Raw genomic sequence first — 23,711 nt, forward strand, 5'->3', positions numbered from 1 at the left:
ATGGCTATAATTATAAAGATAGATAATAATAGGTGTTGATGAGAATGTGGAGAAATTGGGACCGTCCTGAACGGCCAGTGGGGTTGTAAGTTATTTAGCCATTTTGGAAAACAGCCTGGCAGTTCCTCACATGCTAAATATAGAGTTACCATATGACCCAGCAATTCTAATCTTAGGTATATACCCACGGGAATTGAAAACAATGTCTGTACAAAAACTCATACATGAATATCGGCAGCATTATTCATAATGGCCAAAAATTGGAAATAACCCAAATGCCCATCAACTGATGGATACGTACAATGTAGTATGTCCATACAAGGGAATATTATTTGGGAATAAAAAGAAATGAAGCACTGATGCATTCAGTGAGCTGTGACCACAGGGGTGAACCTTAAAAACATTATGCCAAGTGAAAGAAACCAAACATAGAAGACCACATATTGTATGATTCCATATATGAAATATCAGAAGACAAACCTATTAAGACAGAAAATGGATAAGTGGTTGACACCAGCTGGGGCATTAGGAGGAAATGGGGAATGACAGCTAATGAGGACAGGATTCCTTGCTGCGGTGGTGAAAACGTCCTAAAACTGATTGTAGTGATAGTTGCATAATTCTGTGATTATACTAAAAACCATTGCATTGTACACCTTAAAATATTATTAAAAAGCAAACCACTCCGTATGCAAATTCATGGAGACAATGTGTGTAAACCACTGTGGGGCTCAGTGTCAGCCACAGGGGAAGAGCTGGTAAATGTTACCTCTGGGTACCACATGGAAGATGGGGGCTCTTCAACCTGGAAAAGAGATGACACTAGGGGTGGGGGGAGGAGATGTGCTGGCCTTCTCCACAGAGTTGAAGGGCTGTGTGGGGGTGGGGTGAGTTGTCCCTGTGGCCTTAAAAAGTGTAGAAAAAGAAACAAAAGGAGAAACTTCAGAGGAGCAGATTTCATCTCAATAGAAATTGAGGATTGCTTCTCGGAATGGGTTGCCCAGTGAGGTAGTGAGCACCCCGTCATTAGAGGTCTTCAAACAGATACAACTACGTGTTGGGATGGTACAGAAAGGACTCCAGTGTTAGGGGAACATCTGAGGTAGAGGACAGTGTTAAAATTCCACTGGGTGTGCGGCAGCTGATAGGTTCACAAAGGCCTATTGTTCAATATTTAGGAACTTTAAGCTAATTGTTAAACCATTGATAGCTTGTTATCAGCAATGGTGGGAGTACTTACAATGGCAATCAGCATTCACTACATATCAGGACTTTCTTTTTTTTTGTCCTAGACCAGTGCTTACTAGCACATCACTGATCCAGACCAACTGCTCCAACAGGTCTTTTGGTATGCTTGTTACTCAACAGAACTTGGGTCTGCTCACCCACATGCAGCAAAGCCAGTCTACTGACACCAGGTTGTAGTGAAGGAAAGTACAGCATTTACTGTAGGTGTCAAGCAAAGAGAATGGGCAGCTCATGCTCAAAGGAAAGACCCAAACTCCCCAGTGGCTTTCAGGGAAGGGTTTTTTGTTTTTGTTTTTGTTTTAATTAATTAATTTATTTTTGTCTGCCTTGGGTCTTCGTTGCTATGCGTGGGCTTTCTCTAGTTGAAGTGAGCGGGGGCTACTCTGTTGCGGTGCATGGGCTTCTCATTGCGGTGGCTTCTCTTGTTGCGGAGCACGGGCTCTAGGCACGGGCTTCAGTAGTTGTGGCACGCGGGCTCAGTAGTTGTGGCTCGCGGGCTCTAGAACGCAGGCTCAGTAGTTGTGCTGCACGGGCTTAGTTGCTCCACTGCTCGAACCCGTGTCTCCTGCATTGGCAGGTGGATTCTTAACCACTGCACCACCAGGGAAGCCCAGGGAAGGGTTTTTACAGGCAACATTTGGGGTGAGGGTTGCAGCTCAGGGACCTTCTGGTTCGTTGGTGGTGAGGCATCAGGGTGGTGTTTTGGGAATCTTAAGCATCAGCCTGGTTCCAGCCAGTCTGGGGTCTACTGCTTGTTACGGTCAGCATGTAGTCACCATCCTCCACCTGGATGGCTTGTCTTAGTTTCTGCAGAATGATCGTTATGTAAATCCCTTGAGGAGGAACTAGGACTCTGTTTTATCACTGAACTATTGTTTAAGCTGTCTTTACTTTTCTTGATTGACTACTCTCCCTTTGTTTCTTCATTCTTTCACTTCCCTAATTAGTAACTGCTTGAATCTGCTCTTTGGAACTCAAGGAAGGCCTAGGAGACCAAAGCCTTTTTCTACAAACAAGAAACAGGGGACAACGAGGGGCTTTTGTATCCAGGAAGGCCCCAAAGTGCCCTACTCAGTTTTAATTTCCACTTTTCTTTGATACACCTCAATCCTGAGGGGAACAGGGGCGGGACAAGAAAGGGAATAAAGTTTTGGATTGAGAGGTTAATCATAAACTTGGCAGGGGAACTCGGTTCCAGCGGGGCTCACCCACCCCTAAAGTTCCCAGATCCTTCTCCTTTACCAGCAGGAACCCCTTCCCTGCTCTGCCCCAGGGTCTGATGAGCCTTGACTTCCTCCATGAACTGTCTTGAGCTCTCCATCTCATCTAGGAGTTACCACTTAAGTGTCCGCTGTGGCTGGGTTCTTCCTTATGTTGTCCCATTTGACCCTTACACAGCCTTTGAGGTAAGGGGTGTAGATGAAAGAGTTAATCAGTAGTTGATCTGGAAAGAAATGGAAAAGTTTGTTTGAGCCAACCTGAGCATTATAACCCAGGAGACAGTCTTTCAGAAAGCTCTGAAAACTGTTCCACCCTTTAGAGGTCAAAACACAGGTATATAAGTTTTTGAGACAAAGGGCTATACTCAAATTACATATAATTGACAGTTTACAGAATCCAGATCTACATTACAAAGCCCGCAGTGGGTCATGGGTCATCGCGGCCCCTTACAAGATTAAGAAGGAATGTTATCTCCTGAGGAGGTCTGGTTAATGCAGAGGCACAGCACACACTAAAGAGGAGGGAGGAGGCCCAAACCGGCAAAGAAAAATTTTATGTTTAAATTTTCTCCTCTTGCCATAAAATATGAATTTTATTTTCTCGGTGGCATAGTCTCCCTGTTTACAGTGGGGGACCCTGAGCCCAGGAGGGGTGTTTGTTCATCATATCAGAGCCTCCGGAGGAGGCGGCTCCCAGCCCCAGATGCCTGCCGCCCATGCTGGACTGTTCCTGTTGGCATCTTCACCTGTAGTTGGAACTCCAAGCTGTCACTCCCTCTGGCATCAGCTGCTACTTTTTGGCCCAAGTCTTGTGCCGCCACAGTGCAGAGAAACAGCCCCAGTGACCTTCTCTGGCTTCTGATCTGGTGACCTTGTGGCAGCTGTCAGAGGATTTTCCTAAATGTCCCCTGGGGCCTGATTCTTTGAATGGACTCATCTTGATTACCTTTCAACACAGGCCCTCAAGGCTCCAGAACTGACTTTAAAATGCCAAGAAAAAATAGCGGGAGTCAATCCCAGGGAAATTGTCCTGGAGGAAAGAACAGGCTTAGGTGTTCGGAGACCCCCGCTCTATATCGCCTCGGCTTGTGACATGCTTTGGGACCTTGGGAGAAGGTGTGTGCATGTGGGGTTTTTGTTTTGTTTTTTAATTAAATATTTCAAAGGTAGCGAAATCTAGAGAAAAACATAGCAATGCCCTGATCACCCATAATTCAGCTTTGTTAAATCCTACCCTTTTGCCATATTTGCTTCAGATGTTTTAAAAGCAAACAAATCATTACAGAACGGGCTGAAGCCTCCTTCACACAGTTCCCTGATCCCATTTTCTTCCAGCCCCTCAGAGGTCACAATTATCCTGAATTTGATGTGCATGTGTATCCACAAACAAGACACAGAACTGTTATGTACGTTTTTACACTTTATAGAAATATTTTCATTCCTTCTGTATTTGCTTTCTTCACTCAACATTGGGGATTTGGTTTGTTTGACTTTAAAAACTCGTTAACTTTTTCTTTTGAAATAATTTCAGACTCCCAGAAAAGTTACAGGGTTAGTACAGTGAATTCCTGTAGTTCAGTCTTCATTCAGATTTAGCAGTTATCAACATTTTGTCACATCTGCTGGTTCTCTCTGTCTCCTTCATTTTTTTTTTGAACCTTGTGAGAGTAATTTGCAGACATTGTGCCTCTTTACGCCCATATATTTCAGTGGGTATTTCCCAAACATGGACATTCTCTTAACTAACCGCAGCACAAGAATCAAGATCAGGGAATTAATATTCATGCAGTTGACAGGATTTTGAGATTTAACCTTGTAGCGATTGGTTCCTACCTTTCAGCAGCTGTGCGATAGTCCAGGGTGGACGAATCACAACTTATTTATCGTTCTCTCATGGACGGATTTTGGTTGTTCCCATTTTCTCTCAGTATAAATGCTTCCATTATCAATCATCTCCTTATACCGTGTGCGTCCTGGGAGTGGGGCTGCTGGGGCCTGGGCTACGGCACCTCCGTCTCTTTTAGATTTTGGAAATCATTTTCAGAGCAGGTGCAACTGTTTTCATTCTCATGGAGTATTTTACCCCGTTGGTGCTCTGGTGGCATTTAGGGGCTGAGCAATGGGCTCTCGCCTATCTTAGGCCATTTCTCATGTTGCTGGTGTTCGTAAGAGAAACAGGGCATGACCATGTGCATGGTTACCCCAGGTAGAATAATGATCTATTTGAGGTGTTCTCATGTACCAGATGATGCTTGATGCATATTACATGTGGCAGGTATTACCAGCTCCAATGCACAGATGAGAAAACTGAGGCCCGTAGAGGTTAAATACCTTGCCCTAGGTCCCACGGCCAGATATGGCAGGGATTGGGACCGAGGCTGTGTGAGTCCTAGTTCCTCATCTTCAGGCCATGCAGAGTGTGTGAAATGACCACCGCATCTCTGATTGTGAGTTTGTCGTGAAAGGGATCCACTGAGAGGTTGATGCCTCTTCCTGCAACATCCCACCTCCCCCCACACCCCTACACGCCTGTCCCTGTCATCTGGTCCCTTCCTCTCTGTACAGAGGGAGTCATTTCATTTAAGAGCGGTCAGCATGGAGGAGAAGGGAGAGGATGGGGAGTGGGGGACAGCAATGAGCGACTGTCCTCCCTCACCCTGGGAGTGTCAAGGCACGGCTGGTTCTCCGGGCCTCCAAGGTCAGAGACAGAGAAAACTCCCCTCTGGGGCTTCTGGGCAGTCCAGCCGCAGCTCGAGAAGTCGGCGCCATTTCAAAAGGAGGAAGGCTTTGGGCTTCTGGAAGCTCACGGTGAGCACAGGAGCCCCACCAGGCAATTCAGTTACAGCTCTTAGAGGTTTACTCTTAATCACTCCAGAGATAATCATCATGTGCGGTGTGCCCTCTCATCTCATTTATGCCCAAGAGAAACCCTCTCCGCTGGTTTTACTTACTCCCCATTTTACAGAAGAGGAAACTGGAGTCAGTGTGGTTAGATAGGCAGTTAAGCCCCTTAGCAAGTCAGTGCAGAGCTGGGATAACACACGGGCTCGGGAGGCCCCAAAGCCACCAGGTCTCCACCCTGCATGCATTTTTGTGACAAACAGATGTATTTTCACATATTTATTTAAAATGAGTTTTAATCCTATAAGTAATGCATAATTAGCATACAAATTTGAAATAACTCCCCTGCACTTCTCAGAAATAACTGTCCTTAATGATGTCTCACAGAGCCTTCAGGAAATTATTTTTGTGTATAGTTATATTTCTATGTCTCAGTGTGTGTTTGTATATATTGCAAATGGGATAACAAACATTAGTGAACACTCTTTCTTTGCCAGGTACTGCAAGGGTACATATACATAGGAAATTTTTTTAATTTCTTCAAGAACTAGAATAGTGTAGAGGTTGTAAACACGGACCCTGGATCCAGATCGTCTGGGTTTGAATGCCAGCTCTGCCACTTATAGGCTGTGTGACCTTGGATGAGCTATTCAGCCTCTCTGTGCCTCAGTATCCTCGTCTTTATTTTTTTATTTTATTTTATTTTAAAAAATTTATTGATTTTATTTATTTATTTTTGGCTGCATTGGGTCTTCGTTGCTGTGCGCAGGCTTTCTCTAGTTGCGGAGAGCAGGGGCTACGCTTCGTTGCAGTGCGCGGGCTTCTCAGTGCAGTGGCTTCTCTTGTTGCGGAGCACGGGCTCTAGAGCGCAGGCTCAGTAGTTGTGGCACATGGGTTCAGTAGTTGTGGCTCACGGGCTCTAGAGCGCAGGCTCTGTAGTTGTGGTGCACGGGCTTAGTTGCTCCACGGCATGTGGGACCTTCCCAGACCAGGGCTCGAACCTGTGTCCCCTGCATTGGCAGGCGGATTCTAAACCACTACGCCACCAGGAAAGCCCTGTCCTCGTCTTTACATGGGACTGTCAGGTATAGGGTAGGTATATTAGTTTCCTAGGGCTGCAGCAGCAAGTTATCACGAACTCTGCAGCTAATAACAATAGAATTTTATTTTCTCACAGTTCTGGAGGCCAGAAGTTCAAGATCAAGCTGTCAGCAGAGCTGGTTCCATCTGGAGGCTCAGAGAGAGAATATGTTCCATGCCTCTCTCCTAGCCTCTGGTGGTGACCATCAATCCTTGGTGTTCAAAACTCTTAACTCCACTCTCTTCCTCTGCCTTCACATGGCTTTCTTGTATCTCTGTGTCTTTTTTTTTTTTTTTTTGGCCACACCACGTGGATTGTGACATCTTAGTTCCCTGACCAGGGATCGAACCCGTGCCCCCTGCAGTGGAAGCGCGGAGCCCTAACCACTGGACCTCCAGGGAATTCCTCTGTCTCTCATTGAATTTAGGGCCCACTCTAAATCCAGAATGATGTCATCTGTAACTTAATTACATCTACAAAGAGCCTTTTTCCGAATGAGGTCACATTCACAGGTGCCAGGTGTTAGGATTTGGGCATATCTCTTTGGGGGACACAGTGCAGCCCACTCCAGTAGGTTTGAGGATGATTGTGTGCTGTGGGCTACTTATGGGTGAAGAGGCACATTGCTGCCCTGATTGGCATTACCAGGGCCCCTCCTACCCTGGCCCTCCGTGTCATTTGTGTACTCATGCACCTTGCACAGAGTGATCGGGCCGTCCCATAACATTGATTGCTGGGACCAGGTCTCTTTATCTCAGTACAGCCGCTTGGCCTTGAAGCTGGGGTGAGGCCTGCCTGAGGTCAGGATCGTGGGTGGGATGGAGACGGCCTTTTCCTGGTCCTCCCCTTCCATCCCACACTCCCCCCCAAGTTCCGGCCAAGTCTGCACAAGGGGGCCTCAGTTCTCCTTACAATGAGGCGTCATTGGAACTTTCTGAGCTGCTTCCCCGGGACCCACACAGGCAGCCCGAAGCTGGTGCCCTCACGAGCTGGGAAACGGCGGGGCCTTCTTCCATACAGGCAGCATGCAGCCAGGATGCTGCACCCCGAGCTGACCCCACGCCACCTGGGTGGCCCCCTCGGGCGGCCTCTCCACACCAGAGCAGAGCTCTCCTCTCCGCCTCACCCAGGTTTCACAGGCCGGTGACCGGATGCAGCACCACGCAGGGAGTGTGGACACACCACGCCAGGTCACTCCTTCCCTTGGGAGCGAAGGCCAGGATGCTGAGCCCAGGCCTTGTCCCTTGGCCCAGGGCGAGGGTTTCCCTGGTGTCTGACCACACTGCATCTGGGTGTCCACCGCCAACCCGCCCCTTGAATCGGAAGGCTGTTAGGACTGCTGATTAGAGCTAATTGCTCTACTTCCCGTGAGCAAGCAGAAGGAAAACGAGTCATGGCATGATTTCTCTTTCCAGTGGAATTGCTGTAAAGTTTCTACGCTCATTATTTCGCGCTAACAGTGCCATTAATTACCCGGGGCTCCCGGGGCTGCCTTTGCAGGGCCCTCAGCTGGAGCTTGGCTGGTGAGAGGGGGGGCATGGGTGCTGGGGTGGCCGACCGTGCCAGCAGATGAGTATCCGATGTGGGCTCAGCGATGGTCCCTGGCAGTTAGAGCTGGTGTGGCCAAGCTGTTTAATAACAGTAATCATGGCAGGGAAGCAGCCTGCCCTGGTGCCGGCTCAGGGCGTTCACATCTCTGCCATCCTGCTCGAGCCCGACAGTCCAGCCTGGAACCCCAGCATCAGCACCGGCATTTAATAGTCGCAAGTGGGCATCCAGAGAGCTCAAGTGACACGAGGCCCAAGGTCAGCAGGGACTCAGAGATTAGAAGGCAACTTCCTGGCCCCGTTACCATTCTTTGGCTTGGTCAAAGCAGGTGTCCATGTCACTCTGTCCCTTCAGGGCTCTGCTGCTCCTGTGACCTGGTGCAAGGCCCAAACCTCCCCTAACCTCAGCTGCTCCTTCTCTAACGTCTAGACCTTGCTGCGGCCTTTGACACTTACAGGTTCCACTCCAAGCCTCAGGTCCTGCCGAGTCACCATTTAGGGGACCCTGAGCAAGCCCTTGTGACTTCTGCCCTGGCCCACCCAGAGGGAAAGGAGAACACGGAAAGACTTGGGCAGTTCCTGGAAAGCAATATCTTAAGAGCCTTTGGCCTCTTGAGTGGTTTAGTCTGAGAAGCAGACAGATGCAGAAACTGAGACCCTAAGAGGGAACAGACTTACCCATGGACTTAACTAAGCTACCTAAGCCTAGTTAGTGGCAGAGAGGAAATGGGAGCCAATTGCTCTCACACCAGCTGCTGTTAGAGCCCTAACTGGCCTCTGGGGGAAGCCCTGGGCCAAGCGAGAAGGTTTTAGGATGATTATAAAGCCTTTTGGTGCCAGAGGATGATTTTGTGTTTCCAAGGGAGGTTGGAAGAACCTAACAGGCCCCGAATGCTTATTTCTGGGTAATTCTGGCCTCCACTGTTTTCACTGCTTTCCCAGAGGAGATGCTGGACCACATTTCAGGGCTTGGGAAGAGGTCACATCAATATGAGCTGGGCCGCCCTGACCTTGAGCTCCAAATGAGACCCACTTCCACAGCCTGCGGACACCCATGGGGCTGCCCTGCTGCCCCTTCCAGACCCACGACGCCTGCAGCTGCCTGGGACACTCCTGTTGGCCTGGTGACGTGGCACACTCTTCTGTGTGGACCCGGAGGGGAAATCCACACGAACCCACGGCACACGCAGCATCCAGGGAGGGAGGGCTCCTCGGAAGGTTTAGGAGTGGAGGCGTCAGAGGAGGGAATTTTTAGCACACTGACATTGCCGGATCGCTCATCACCACACATCTTTCTAGTCTGGTCTCTGCAAAACCCAACACCGCTCGACCTGTTTAATCCCACACTTCCCAGCCTCCCCACCACCCAGGGAACCACCAGGACCCTCGCCCTCCCCTTGAGGAAATGCTCGTCCCCTCATCAGGACTCCTGGCTCCCGCTGCCCTCTGACCTCAGCAAATGGTTCCACCTTTCTGTGCCTCTAACAGGGCTCATCCTGGCCTCCTCCCACCCCGCCCCCCGGCAGCTCCTTACCAGCCAGCTTTATCTCTGGTGCCCGTGGGCCACATCACAGGGACACGGAGCAAAGGAGAGGCACAAAACACACCTTCCTGGCTTTATAACTGGCCCCTTCTGTCTGATTAAGGTTTTCACCCCTGCAGATATCCTGAGATTTCGTTCCTCAGGTAGAAGGCAAACAGACCGCACAGCCCACCCAACTCAGGATTTGAGGCACCAAGATGCTGTTCCTGCTTTTCTGGAATCAAAACTCACATGCCAGTGTGTAGGGGGTCAGGTGGAGGGAGCGTGTTGGGAAGGGTCTGGAATCTCTTAGACTGGACCTCTGCTTTGTCTTGCCATTTCTCAGGCCTGTGATTCTCCTCCTTTCTCCGGGGACCCTGACGTTTTACATCCTCAGCTTGGGGGGTCAGGGAGTGTTGACTGGGAGGGGCACAAGAAAGCCTTCTGGAAATGTCTGTATCAGCATATCTAATAGAAATATAATGCAAGCCACATATTTGGTTTTAAATTTTCTAGTAGCCACACCGAAAGTAAAAAGAAATAGGTGAAATTAATTTTAATAATGTTTTACTTATCTCAATATATCCAAAAATTATCCTTTCAATATACAATCAATGTAAAATATTATTAATGAACTATTTTGTGGTCTTTTTTTTTTTCATACCAAGTCTTTGAGATCCTGTGTGTATTTTACACTTACAGCACGTCTCAGTTCAGACAACTCACTTTTAGGAGCTGATGTGGCTAGTGGCTATGCTATTGGGTAGCACAGCTCTCTCTCTTGATCTGAGTGGTGGTAGTTACACGGGTGTAGACATACATAAAACTTTGTCTAACTGTATACTAAAGACTAGCGCATTTCACTGTGCATAAATTACACTTCAATTAAAAAGTGTTTTAAAAATCCTCTTCAGGGCTCTGCTCAAATGCCCTTGTTTTCCTGAACCCACCCTGGGTTGGAATTAGCTACTTCCGTTGCACTGTGCTCCTGTTATATTTATTCCAATCTTGTGCTACAGCTGGTTTTTTCTGTGTATGTCTTAACTCATTTTATTATAAGCGCCTTAAGGCGAAGATCACGGTTTGTTCATTTTTTAATTCCCCAAAGGGCCCCTGGCTACGTAGATGCTGAATAAATAAGCATGGTTGAACTGAATCCCCGTTTGTTGTAAACCCCTCTCTGGGCTGGCGGCAGGACGGGCTGGTCATTTGATTCTGTTCTCAGTCCTATTCCAGATGTTGGCAAAGGAAAGGAACAGGAAGAGGAGGAGGAAGATGGCGTGGGGCCTTGCCTGCCGGTCACCCCGAGGAACTGCCTTCCTCTCCGGGGCATCAGCGTCCTGGAGAAGCTCGTCAAGACCTGCCCGGTGTGGCTGCATCTGGGTCTGGGCCGGGCAGAGGCGACCAGGATCCTGCACCGGGAGGCGGCCGGGGTGAGTCGGGGTCTCTCCACCTCATGGCCGCTAGGCGGGCACGGCTGTCGGGAGCTGCTCGGGCTCCCACGGAAGTAGCTGCCCTCTGGACAGCTGCCCATTTGCTCTCTTTTCTTAGGTTTTATCAGCTTTGCGACCAGAGCTCAGGAGCAAGGGACTGGTGGGAGGTCTGGTTTCTGCTCTGGGGAGCAGGTGTCCCACTGGGGATGTACGGCTGGCGGGGGCTCTCTGGGCGTATGGGTGCCCGCGGCAGGACTGGCACTTTGAGAACTCAGCCAGGCATCCAGGGACCAGAGAGTATCCGAGCCGGAGGGAACTGAGAAATCATCTTACACCCCCTTATTTTACATGTGAATATGAGGGACTGTGTGATGGAATCGAAAGTGTTTTGTTTTGTTTTGTTTTGCAGTCAAGCTCAGTGAGTTGGGAAGTGGCTTAAATTTTCTGAGCCTCACTTTTCTCACTTTGAAATGGGGCCATTAATAGTATTTTCCTCCTCGTGGTGTAAGCATTACAGAGGAAGATAGATGCCACGCACCATGCATTTTCTCTTACGTGCTACTTCCTTTAAATTTTTTTTTAATTTGTTTAATTTTAAAAGTGATACATATAAGTATTTACTTTAAAAAATATCAAGCTGGACAGAAGTGATAAAGTAAGTAGTAAAGTGTCTGATAAAGGTCTCTGCCACCCACTCTTTTTCACCTAACCTATTTCCCAGAAGTCTTTTTTTGTTTGGGGCTCTTTTAAAATTGAGGTGAAATTCACATAACGCAAAATTAGCCATTTTTTAAGTGCACAATTTAGTACATTCACAAGGTTGTTCAAGCACCACCTCTATCTAGTTCCAAAACATTTCATCACCCCACGATAAAACCCCGTATCCATTAAGCAGTTACTCCCCATTCCTTCTTCCCCTGGCCCCTGGTAGCCACCGGTCTGCTTCCAGAAGTCATTTCTGCTGGGCGTGTGTGGCGTATCGGTCCATTCATCTTCCGTGCAGACACCCACATCTGTTGACAGCTAGCATTCACCAAGCACTTTATTCTGTTCTGGGCACTGTCACGTGTATTAGCACAGTTTATCCTCCCAGCAGCCCTCTGAGGTAGGTAATACTAATATACCCATTTCACAGAGGAAGTAACTGAGATACAAAGCAGTTATAAGTGACCTCCCCCAGGGGACACAGCGATCGAGTGCCTGAGCTGGCCTTTGAACCCAGGCAGTTGGGGAGCTCCCGTGCTGTATCAGACACACAGGTTGTATTTGACCGAGATGGAATTGCATCTTTTAGCCATTTTTTGCTGTTCTTACCTTCAGTGTGGTATGTATCGCTACACTGTGTCCGGGGAATAGTCCAAGCTCCTAAACACAGGGGGCTCAGGTAGTTAGCAGACTAATTCATCTTGGACTAGATAAAATCCATCAAGTCAGCAGTTGTACCTGAACTTTGGTATTACTGGAACTCATGGGGCCTCCAGCAAAGTCCCACAAAGTCCCACAGAGGCTCCTGCCATAGTGAGTGGGGACCGTAAAGGCCTAAAGACCCAGCTGAATCCCTCCGGGGCCAGGGGAGGCCTCCCCCGGGCATGGAGGCGGGCGCCCTGTGGACCAGCCCAGCCCCACCTCGGCCCCAGGGTCAGCCTGGGAGAGGGTTGGGGTGGGGTGGCGGGGGGGGGGGGGGGCGGGTGTTGAGGGGAGGCAGGGAGACCGCATCCTCAAGGAAACAAGATCTGTTGTTTCATTCCTCCCCACCTAAAGGCTTTCAGTTTCGAACTGCCTGAGGCTTTAGAGCAGATTATGAAACTGCATAGAAAATAAAATCAGGGATTCATACCAGCAGGTGTTCCGGGGTCGGCATTCCCAGGCTGCAGCCCCGGCTGGTCGTCCACTCCCCTATTAGGATCTGAGGGGATTAGCGTCCCACCCTTCTTGGGAGGATGCAGCTGAGAAACAGGCCCAAGTGCAAGGTTGTGGTGCTGAGGAATGGCCATTTTCTGGCCATTGTGTGTGTCCAGGCATGCGTGTAGATGGGGGTGGACCAGACAGTGAGGACCGTCCCGGGAGATGGCAAGTGGGTCTCCAAGGTGAGCTGCACTGGGTGTAAGTCATGCCCACTTTGTCCAAAGGTTCAATACTCTCTTCAAAAAGTTTACGATAAGCCCAACTCAAAACAACAGTAGTGCTTGTGTGTGGAGAATGCTTATGAGTGGCAGGCCCTGTACCAAGTGGTGTGTGAGCGTCATCTCATTTAATCCTCGCGATAATCCTGTGAGGCGGGCTCTGCCGTTATCCTCATTTTACTGATGATGAAACTGTGGCTAAGAGGAGCGCCCTTGGGCTTCCCAGAAGCAGCCCCCGAGCTGAGGAGCTGGGAGGTGACCCCAGGGGACACCAGTGGGGGAAATAAGACAAGGAAGGGAAGGCAGCTAATAAAAGGTATGTGTTGGTGCAGTTACCCCTGGGGCAGTGGAGCTGGCTTCTGCTGGGGCGCTCTGGGAGCCAGGGTAGAGCACACATCTCAAGGTCATTCTGCCCAGAGGGCTGAGGGAGCTGATATTGTCCACTGGCTGCTGATAGCTATTGCTTCCAGGCGATGGGGGATGAGGATTCACGTTCCAGCACCACCTCTCTGCTCTACTCAGTATGAGAGGATCTGACTCTGGCCAGAAACAGCCGGTGAGCAAAGTGATGCCAAGCTGGCTGTTGGAAGCAGGACTGGGGTCCACTAAAAAGAGTGGGCAGGGCCCCAGCAGCCTCTACCACTGGGAGTGAAGTCACCCGCCCAGGGTCACACAGCTAGTGAGTTACAGGGCTGAGATTTGATCCCAGTCTTGGCTAAGCCAAAGCACACCCCTCACAAGGGTGAAGGTTAGTAGCCAGAAAGAAGAAGAAGTAATGTTTTGAGGTCAGTCAATACCAGATGGGTTTGGGTATAAGACATGTTTATAAAGATGGATAAAATCTGATCTTACCACTGTCCTCTCAGAGGGTCTGGTGGGGGCGTCATGCACGGATATGAATGGGAAGGCCTGGGGAGGGGATGTCTCAGTGCTGGGTAAAAGGCAGGACAGCGAGTGACCTAGAGGAGGCGGGGAGCCTGTCCGGGTGGGCTGATCCGGGCAGACTTCCTGGAGGAGACAGATGCTGAGCTGGGCCATGCAGGATGGATGGGCAAGATTGGGATGGGGGAGCTGAGTGGGTGAATGGGTGATGGAACAGCACAGGCTGAGCCCCAGAAGTGGGCATGAGCTGGGCTGGGGCACACGGGGAGGGAAGAGAGCATGACTGCAGGCATTGGAGCCAACTGGAGTCGCTGGAGGGCAACACCAAGATGCATTCATTGCCTTGCAATGCCAGCCTCTGGCTCAGGCTTGGGTGCAGAGTATGTCTGGCTTTGGGTGTTCATCAGAACAAGTGAATGAAGGATGGCAGGGAGGATGGGACTGGTTCTGGGGAGCTGGCAAAACTGGGCCAGTTGCTCAGGGCCTGCCTGCAGTGAGGAACAAAGGTCACATGGCTGTGTTTACTTTCCAGGTGAGCACACATCACACAAGGCTTTAAGTCTTCATCCCAGGTTCTGTGGCTGCAAGAGGCCCAGACACCTCTTCACCCCAAGTAGGTGGAGGTACCCAGGTCGCTATTTTATAACTCGGGCTGAGTATAGAAAACAGAAAGCTTCAGTCTGGGTCCTGAAGTGACACCCTTGTCAGAGCCTTGAATCTAATCCCAGGAGTGAGACCACAGGCTACTGTTAAGACCGAAGGTGATGGGCTAAAAGAGGTCAGCCGGGCCCTTCCCGCTGTTGCCCCCTTACTCTCCCTCTGAGGCCACAGGGACTGGGTCAGCCCCGAGGACAACAAAATTGGAGGAGATGCACCCTCTGTTCAATTCTCTGCCCTCACACCCAACTCCTCCCCGTGAGCTTCTGTATTTTCAAGCAGAAAGCAAAGCCCTGAAGCTCATGCTCTGATAAAAGACTGGCCAACTTTTACCCAAAGTTGTTCTTTGCATGATCTTATTGACCCTCACAGCGACGTCTGTCTGGTTGGTGTTATTAGTGTCCCCATTTCCAGATAAGGAAATGAAGGCACAGAGAAGTTAAGTCACTTGCCTGAAGTCACACAGCTCGTAAGAGCAGAGTCTGCATAGTGTGATCTTCAGGAGATGCTGGGAAGGCCCTTTGCTGCATAATATCACTCTCATGGAACTGTCTGAAATTCCATCAGTGCAATGGCTTCATCGTTTTTAAGATATAGACACTGGGTAGCCCCCAGGCTGTGAGAGTTCAGAGGGTCCTCAGAGATAACCTGGAACCACCCCTCATGGCACCAGTGAGAGACAGTGCTTCATCATGTCTGGGGCCAGTGGTCAGGAGACTGGAGATCCAGCCCCTTTGTCCCAAATATCTGTATGACCTTGACCATGTCCCACCCCCTCTACTACTCCCCATCTCCTGCAGCCTGCTTCTCTGATAAGGTTCTGGGAACATATTGGCCCATTTTTGATTTGCGTGTATCCAGAGCAAGGCAATCAAAAGCCATCTTTATTCATTCTGCACCCAAATGGTGGGGTGTTTTTTCTTTTAGTTTTATTTTAGAAGTTTTTGATTTATAGAAAAGTTACAAGGACAGTACAGAGAGTTCCCTTATGTACTTCTCACCCAATTTCTCCCACTGTTAACATCTAACATGAGTATGGTACATTTGTCACAATTAATGAACCAGTATTGATACATTAGTATTAACTAACGCCCATACTTTATTCAGATCTCCTTAGCTTTTACCTAATGTCTTTTTCTGTTCCAGGATCCCATCCAGGGCACCACATCACATACAGTCATAGGTCTCCTTAGGCTCCTCTTGGCTGCAAGTTTCTCAAACTTTCTTCGTTTTTGACGACCTTGATGGTTTTGAGGAGTACTGGTCAGGTGTTTTGTAGAATGTCCCTCACCTGGGATTTGTCAGATGGTTAGACTCGGGGTATGAGTTTTGGGGAGAAAGATCCCATAGGCAATGCACCATTCTCATCACATCATGACAAAGGTTCATCCTGTCAACGTGACATCACTGTTGATGTTGACCTTGATCACCTGTCAGTTTCCACTGTGAAGTTAGTCCTCTCCTCCCCCTTTCATACAGTTCGCTTCGGAAGGAAGTCACTGCGCAGCCCACACTCAGGGAATGGGAATTTATGCTCCGCCTACTTGAGGGCAGAGCATCTACACAAACGACTTGAAATTCTTACGCACAAGAGATTTGTCTCTTCTCCCCCATTTATTTATTTATTCGACCACTTACTAATATCGATATAGACTCATAGATACTTATTTTATGCTTTGAGTTATAATCCGTTACTACCATAATTATTTTATTGCTCAAATTGTTCCAACTTTGGCCACCGGGAGCTCTTTCAGTTGGCTCCTGTGTCCCTTTGACATAACCCCATCATTGTGTGTGTGTTTTGATTATTTGTTTGTTCAGAGCACTTCCTTACTTTCTTACACTAAAAGATGCTCCAGATTGTCTTGTATATTTCTTGCCTCAGTCCTAGGATCAGCCATTTCTCCAAGGAACCCTTGTTCCTTTTATTGGAGAATAATGTTAGAAACCAAGATCTGGCGCTGTGTGTGTTCATTGCTAGTGAAGTGTCATTGCTTCTAGGCCAAGAGGTGGTCTTTTAGTGAAAGAAACCTCTTGTAAGATTGCTTTTTGTAGTGAGGGGTTAGCTCAAGAGTTGCAGTAACCTGAGTTGCAATATGGACCAGCCCACGTTCAAGGCATCTTCCCCTGCTGTGAGACCAAGGAGTACCAGTTACGTACAATATAGTTTGGCGAAAGCATCAGTGAAACCCCTTTCCTGCCACTTCAGGGTGCCAGGGCCAGGGAAGAAGGCACAGTCAGCAGGTCTGCTGTGTGCCGAGCACCATCTCTCATCTTTCCAACAGCCCTGCAGAACAGGGGGCAGGCTGTCTATTTTATAAGTGAGGAAACCCAACTCTGACAGTAAGGGGCCTGCCCTGAGTAACATGGCCACTAAGTGATAGAGGGTGATTTGAACCCACCAACTGACTGCTTTCAAAGACTTTTTTTTAAAAAAAAACCACAGTGTCTCAGCCTCATCCCCAGAAATGCTGATTTCTTTGGTTTAGAGTAGGACTCAGCCATCAGCATGGTTTTAAAGCTCCTTGGATGATTCTGATGTGCAGCCAGGATTGAGAAACTCCGCTCCATGCCAGGCTACAGCCTCGTTATAAGTAATGGGAAAGGTGGACCACGTGTGTCCAGAGGGCGCTTCGGCCACTGGACCCCTGACCTCCACAGGCACCTGTGGTGCCTGGGAAGAACCAGCCATTGCTGTTCCAGCCCTAAAGAGCGTGATTGGAAAATTTCCCCAAGCAACTGGAAAATAGTCCTAAAATAACAAAAGTAGAAAAGCAGACAGCTCTGGACTGTCCAGGCCAAAAAAGGGATAGTAAAAACAAAACCATTTATAGCGTATTTAGCTTTGGGTTTTTATGTATTTATTTGAAGAGGAGGAGGGGAATGAAGTGGCTGCATAATTCTCTCCCTAAGCGTATTTCTGTCCCAGCTGTGACTGAAATCGGTTGGTCTTTCCAGAACCCCTCTGGCTGAAGGTGGATACGGAAGGGCTCCAACCCAGCCAGGGGCTCCAACCTCCTGGATTGCAGTGATTTACCTGTGAAACTAACCCTCATGTAAGCCTCTTGGGGTTTGGGAAAGACCCCAGGACACTGATGCTGGGAGAGAATCTTCTAGAAGGAAGGAGTCCTGGACCCTTTAGTCCCCCTCCTTCACTAGACTGGAAAAGCCAGCTCAGAGAGGGGAAGTGACTTGCCGAAGGGCACAGCAAGCCAGGGTCAGCACTAAGAGGGACACGGTGTCCTGCCTCACAGCCCAGGGATCTGACCATGAACCCGCTGTTGTTTCAGGGGGTGGGGGTAGGGGAATCCTAGCTCTTCAAAGAAAACTGGACCCTGAGAGTGGGCATGTCGCCCGTCAGTTTGTACAGCTGGGGAAAGAGGATTCTTCTGCTTTTGGCGAGTTCCTAATCCAGTATATTGGGGGAGCTGACAAAAGGGGAAAAAAATAAAGAGGGAACAGAAGGAGTGGGTGACTCAGATGTCAGCTCAACAAGGCACCAGACGACGCTTGTTCCCATAGAGGAGAGGCGTTGAGTGAGGACACTGGGGCACAGCGAGCTTTGTAGGTGGCCCGGTTAATCGGGGAAGGCTTTCCGGAGCAGTGGCTCAGGGAGGGTCCCGGTGTGAGCTGGGAGCAGGAGGGTGAGTTGCTCCATTCCTAATAACCCCAGGCAGCCCACAGGCGAGGGTCCTGGAGGTGGACAGAGAAGGCCCCGGTGCCTGGACTTGTCACCTCACATTCCCTCACTGCTCACCTTGAGCTCATCCTTTCACTCGGGGTTGAGACCTGAAGTCTGGAGCTGCTAGTGAGGGTGTCTTTCCGTGTCCAGGGTTCCTGGTGCCCCACCATCCTGCCTTTCTGAATCATAGAGCCATCCATGAACAGGAAGATGGAAACGCTTCCTCCATACAGCAGGGAGCTCTGAGGCAGGTAGAGACACCATATATTGGGTGCTTATTATATAGCAGGCACTCTACTGAAGTCACCTGGGCAGTTCTTTCATTAATCCTTTGAGGCACTGGGCCTATGGTAGCTTCAGCCATAAGGCTACTGTTGTTTACCTAACGAGAAATATGGAGGTTTGGGGTCTAGGGCTGGTTTAGCAGTTCAGTGATGTCTTCAAGACCCAGGTCCTTTCCACCTTTCTGTTCCTCCATCTTCAAGGTTGGCTTTTGTCCTCTGTTTGTCACCTCATGGTTACAGAATAGCGGCTGCAGCTCCAGCCATCTCACTCATTTAAAAGCAGAAGGTCATGGGCAAAAGGCTTTCTTCTCTTAGGCTCAACCTTTTTGTCAGGGAACAGATGTTTTTCCAGATACCTTATTGGCTACCCCTGACTGTGAGGGAGGCTGGGGAAGGGGGTGAGTGGCAGAGGGGAACAGAATAGCCATGACTGGCTTTGACCAAACAGGATTCATCTCCTGAGGCAGAATGCACTGCTCCCAGGCCAGAATTGTGGTCAGTTAGCAAGGAGAGGGAGGGGACTGGTTCTCAGGGGGCTAACTCATAGCGACCGTCACAGGCAGGAACTATCATGATCCCATTTTGCAGAGGAAGAAGCAGCCCCAGAGCAGTCACACAGCTCAAGAGTAGCCAACTAAGGACTGAACTCTGAGAGTCTGGCTCCAGAGATCGTGGGCTAAAGTCTTACACAGAAGGGCCCCAAGGCCCGATGCTCTGGACCTTCCCCTTTCCCTCTCTCTTTGCCAGTCCTCTTCCTACACTGTTTTCTCATCTGTACAAGGGGTAAAATATTCTAAACGCCGGGGAGGGAGTTGCTGCAAGGTATCTAAACCCTCTAGCCAGGTGCCTGGCATAGAACACACGCTCAGTTTGTGGGCTGGCTGGGTTGGAGGACATGTACTGTTATGGTCACAACCCTGATCTGAAGGTCACTGGCCTTGCATTCTTGTCCTGGCTCTGCCACGAACAAATAATGTGATCTCAGGACGTCTTTTTGCATTTCTGGGTCTTGGTTTCTTTGGCTGTAGAGTGAGGAGCTGGACATACCCGTGGCTTTCAAACTTCCCCGCCAAGCTCTGGGGACCCCTCAACAGCACCTCATAGAAGGAAGAGAGGAGGGGGGTACCCAAAGGATGAGGTCCCACCTCCACATAACCCACAGCTATAGCATTACCTACTGTGGCATAACGAACCACTCCAAAACCCAGTGGCTTAAAACAGTCAGTGTTCAACTTTCTCAGGATTCTGTGGGTCAGCAGTTTGGGCTGGGTTCTGCTGAGTGGTTCTTCTGCTGGTCTCTCCTGGGGTCAGTCAAGCAGCTGCAGTCATCTGGCCGGCTGGCCAGAGATGGCCTTGCTCACCTGCCTGGCGGTTAGTGCCAGCTGTGGGCTGGGCCTCACGACCCCAGCGGGCTCACTCAGCCTTCTTCACATGACAGCTGTGGTCCAACAGGGTGAGCATGGAAGCAGACATGCCTCTTAAGGCCTAGGCTTAGCAATGCACAGTCACTTCTGCTACATTCTTCTTTTTTTTTTTAATATTTATTTATTGGGGCTTCCCTGGTGGTGCAGTGGTTGAGAATCTGCCTGCCAATGCGGGGGACACGGGTTCGAGCCCTGGTCTGGGAAGATCCCACATGCCGTGGAGCAACTAAGCCCGTGTGCCACAACTACTGAGCTTGCGCATCTGGAGCCTGTGCTCCGCAACAAGAGAGGCCGCGATAGTGAGAGGCCCGCGCACCGCAATGAAGAGTGGCCCCCGCTTGCCGCAACTAGAGAAGGCCCTCGCACAGAAACGAAGACCCAACACAGCCAAAAAAATAAATAAATAAATAAAGAAAGAAAGAAGTGAAGTTCTTTAAAAAAAAAAAAATTTTTTTTATTTATTTATTTGGTTGCACTGGGTCTTTTAGTTGCAGCAGACAGGCTCTTTAGTTGCGGCTCAAGGGCTCCTTAGTTGCGGCTCAAGGGCTCCTTAGTTGTGGCTCGCAGGCTCCTTAGCTGCGGCTCGCCAACTCCTTAGTTGCAGCACATGGGCTCCTTAGTTGTGGCATGTGAACTCTTAGTTGCAGCATGCGTGTGGGATCTAGTTCCCTGACCAGGGCTCAAACCCAGGCCCCTTGCATTGGGAGCACGGAGTCTTAACCACTGCGCCACCAGGGAAGTCCCCGATACGTTCTTTTGGTTAAAGCAAATCCTAAGGCCACCCTTCCAGGTGCAGGGAAATAGACTCCACCTCTTGATGGGAGGAGCTGTAAAGAATTTGTGGCCATTTTAATCTACCGCATAGGTGAATGATCTTTGAGTCCGTTTTCCTATCTCTTTGTTTGGAAAAAAGATACATAATAATAATCGTATTAATAGTTATCATTTATTTGTCAAACAAGATTATGCAGGTAAAAATCTTAGCATCTGGTTTAGTGCTCAGTAAATGGTAGCAGTCTATAATAATAATAAGTATCATTAAGTGCATGCTCTATGCCAGGCATTTATATATATGACCAGCAATTCTCACAGCAACCCTGAAAGGTGGATATTATTATTCTCAGGCTCAGACGAGGAAATCGAGACCAGAGGAGTAAAAGTAACTTGCCTGCAGACCCACAGCTGGTAAGGAGCAGAGCTGAGATTCGAGTCCCCCTGCAGCTCTAAATAGTAGGCTGCAGGGGGGTAGAAAGAGAAGTAAGAGGGGCTTGGAGAATTTGCACATGGACCCCCCAAGGGTGCTGGAGAAGGAGCTCTGGGTGGCACACCCAGCCCTTTAGCCCCCTGGGTACTCACCTGCAACAACCATCACGGGCAGCATCTCCTGAGAGGATAAGCAGTGGACACCTGGTGAGGGTAGGGGTGTGATGGGGACACAGGCAGCTCACTCAGATGCCCTTCTCCTGGCACTGGCTTTGGCTGAACTCTGCTGGGTTTAAGCATGGGAGACGCACCTTAACCTAGAACACTTTGTAGGAGTTACCGCTCTGCATACGTTCTTGCAGGGAGCCGCACAGCGACACTGTTTTTGAGGTGCTGTCTGTGGCTACTTCCTAGAAGGGACCCTGTGACTAGCTGAGGTGCTAAATCTCCCCAAAGGGGAACACAGAACAGACCATCTTATTCCGAAGGACAGTGGCCAAGGCCGACCACTGACCGGGGTTCTGCCCATAGCAGGCACCTGTCAGTGCCCCCTCCCCGACTGCCATCTGGGCAGGAAAGGTCGGAGGACTCCTCTAGCCTCCCTCCCTGCTCCTCCCCCACTAACTCAGCCCCCCAAACCCCCGACCCAGTACCTTATCTTGGCTTTTCAGATAAGCGCCCCAGGACTTGGCCACAGCAGAAGGAAGTGCTACAGGAGGCTTTGTGGCCATGCTGAAAGGGTGGGTGTTGGACGCTCAGAACTGGGAACCTGAGCCCAGCCTGGGGGACTTTCCACCCCTGTCTGCACCCCTGGCCTGCAGTGAGTAGATAACACAGACTTGATGGCAAGAGATAAGTGAGATGTTCTTGGCGACACCTGGGTCTGCATCTTGCTTCTGCACTTCCTGTTTGCGTGGCCTTGGGTTTATTTAACCTCCCTGTGCCCTGAGTCTTCATCCATCAGAAGGAATGGTAATAGTGCCTGCTTCATGGGGCCGTGGGGAGAGCTGGGTGATGCGTAAGGTACTTGGCCCAGAGCGCAGACGTCAGCCGCTGTTTTCAGCTTCTGGCTCCTTACCCTCCACTGAACCACACTCTCAAGGAAATCCCTTCTGAGTTTTTTTCACAAGAAACACATGTGGTAGACTGATCTCCAGTTCTAGATGGAACCCGAGACTGGGAGACTGAGGAATATCAACCAGCCGTGGGGGAGGAGGGTGGAAGCAGATGGAGAATTAATCCTTAGTGAGCATCGCTGGAGACGCATGTATCCCATTGGGTGCTTTCCTATGCAACGTCTCATTTACCCTTCCAACACGGAGGCGCGGGGCTTTGGTTTCATTTCTTGTTTCTGCTGGGTGGTCGTGGGTGTTATCCCCGCTTACAGATCAGAACACTGAGGCTCGGAGAAGCCACGGAATTACCCAGGGCCACAGAGCTCATAGCTGGCTGCTCTGGGCCCTCTGGGAGCCCAAGAAGAAATGCAGATTGTGACAGACTGTGACTCTCCCCGCAGCTGGAGGAGTTCCTGTCCGAAGGCTCTTATCTCCTTTCTTTCTCTCTGTGGAACGGGAGGGTGGAGAACGGGGTCCATGTCTCAGCGGAGTGAAGAAGTCCAGAAATAGTTACGTGCTGGGTGTGAAAGAGCCAATTAGACTGCAAGGCGGCGTTGCTGGAGGTCCCCGTTGAGGCTGGCAACCGTGATTTGTCATTGCAGTCACCCTAGAGAGAGATCAGTGGGGGTCAAATAGTCCAGGAAGAAGTTGACAATCAGTAGAGTAGGCAGTCTATGTTGTCCTGCGGCCCTGGCCCTCCACTCGTCTCTCTCTCACTCGATCTCTCTGACAAAAAGTCCGTCCTTATGATAGGTATCCTATTGTCTTGTTTTATTCTCTTGTATTTTCTTTTGGAAAAATAAATGGTTGGTGGCCTTTGCCTTAATGGGTCATTACCCACAGTTTGAAAAACACTGTTTTCCTTCCTGTGCCATTCCTGACACTCAGGGCGGCGAGGGGCCACTCTGCTATGTGCATGGGCTTCTGAACCAGTGACCTGTCTTGTGTCCCTCACACATGTGCCCTACAAAGACAGACACCCCCAGTTTGGTTTCAGTTCAGGAGAGTGCCAGCCTCAGCTCCTTCCCGGTCAGGGTCAAGGATCCAACTTTGCTGTCTGCCTTCCCAGGGGCACCACCGGCTCCCGCTTGGGCCTCGCTCCCTGTGCCCGGCTTCCCAGAGTTCCAGCAGGGGGGACCCGGCGGCAGCCCAGAGTTCCCTTATTCCACGCTCACTCCCACACATGTTCACTCCCACACATGTTCACTCACACACGTTCACACACTTGCACACACACTCACTATGCTCCTGACAACAGTTCTCTGATACCGGTTGGATGTCCTACAGTTCAATTCAATTCTGACATGACTACCCGAAGCGAACACAGATCCCATAAGTTAAAGGGAAGGTCCCCAAAAGACTGCTCTCACTGCAGATGCCAGACACAAGTGGGGTCCCTAGGCTCCCCACACTTCTGTCTGACTTGACCACAAACATGACCCCTCTTTA

General features: G+C 49.8%; 1 protein-coding gene across 2 annotated transcripts in view; it reads left to right on the forward strand.

Moving 5' to 3' along the window:
• The window catches only part of RIN3 (Ras and Rab interactor 3), a 122,505-nt gene that overhangs the window by 25,660 nt on the left and 73,134 nt on the right, over positions 1-23,711 (forward strand). For both annotated transcript variants that reach the window (XM_036843253.1, XM_036843252.1), the window contains exon 2: positions 10,685-10,892. In XM_036843253.1, coding sequence (XP_036699148.1) covers positions 10,685-10,892 — 208 coding nt within the window. The remainder of the gene's footprint in view (positions 1-10,684; positions 10,893-23,711) is intronic.

The sequence above is a fragment of the Balaenoptera musculus genome, chromosome 2 (genome assembly GCF_009873245.2).
Source record: "Balaenoptera musculus isolate JJ_BM4_2016_0621 chromosome 2, mBalMus1.pri.v3, whole genome shotgun sequence".
In the NCBI taxonomy this organism is placed as follows: domain Eukaryota; kingdom Metazoa; phylum Chordata; class Mammalia; order Artiodactyla; family Balaenopteridae; genus Balaenoptera; species Balaenoptera musculus.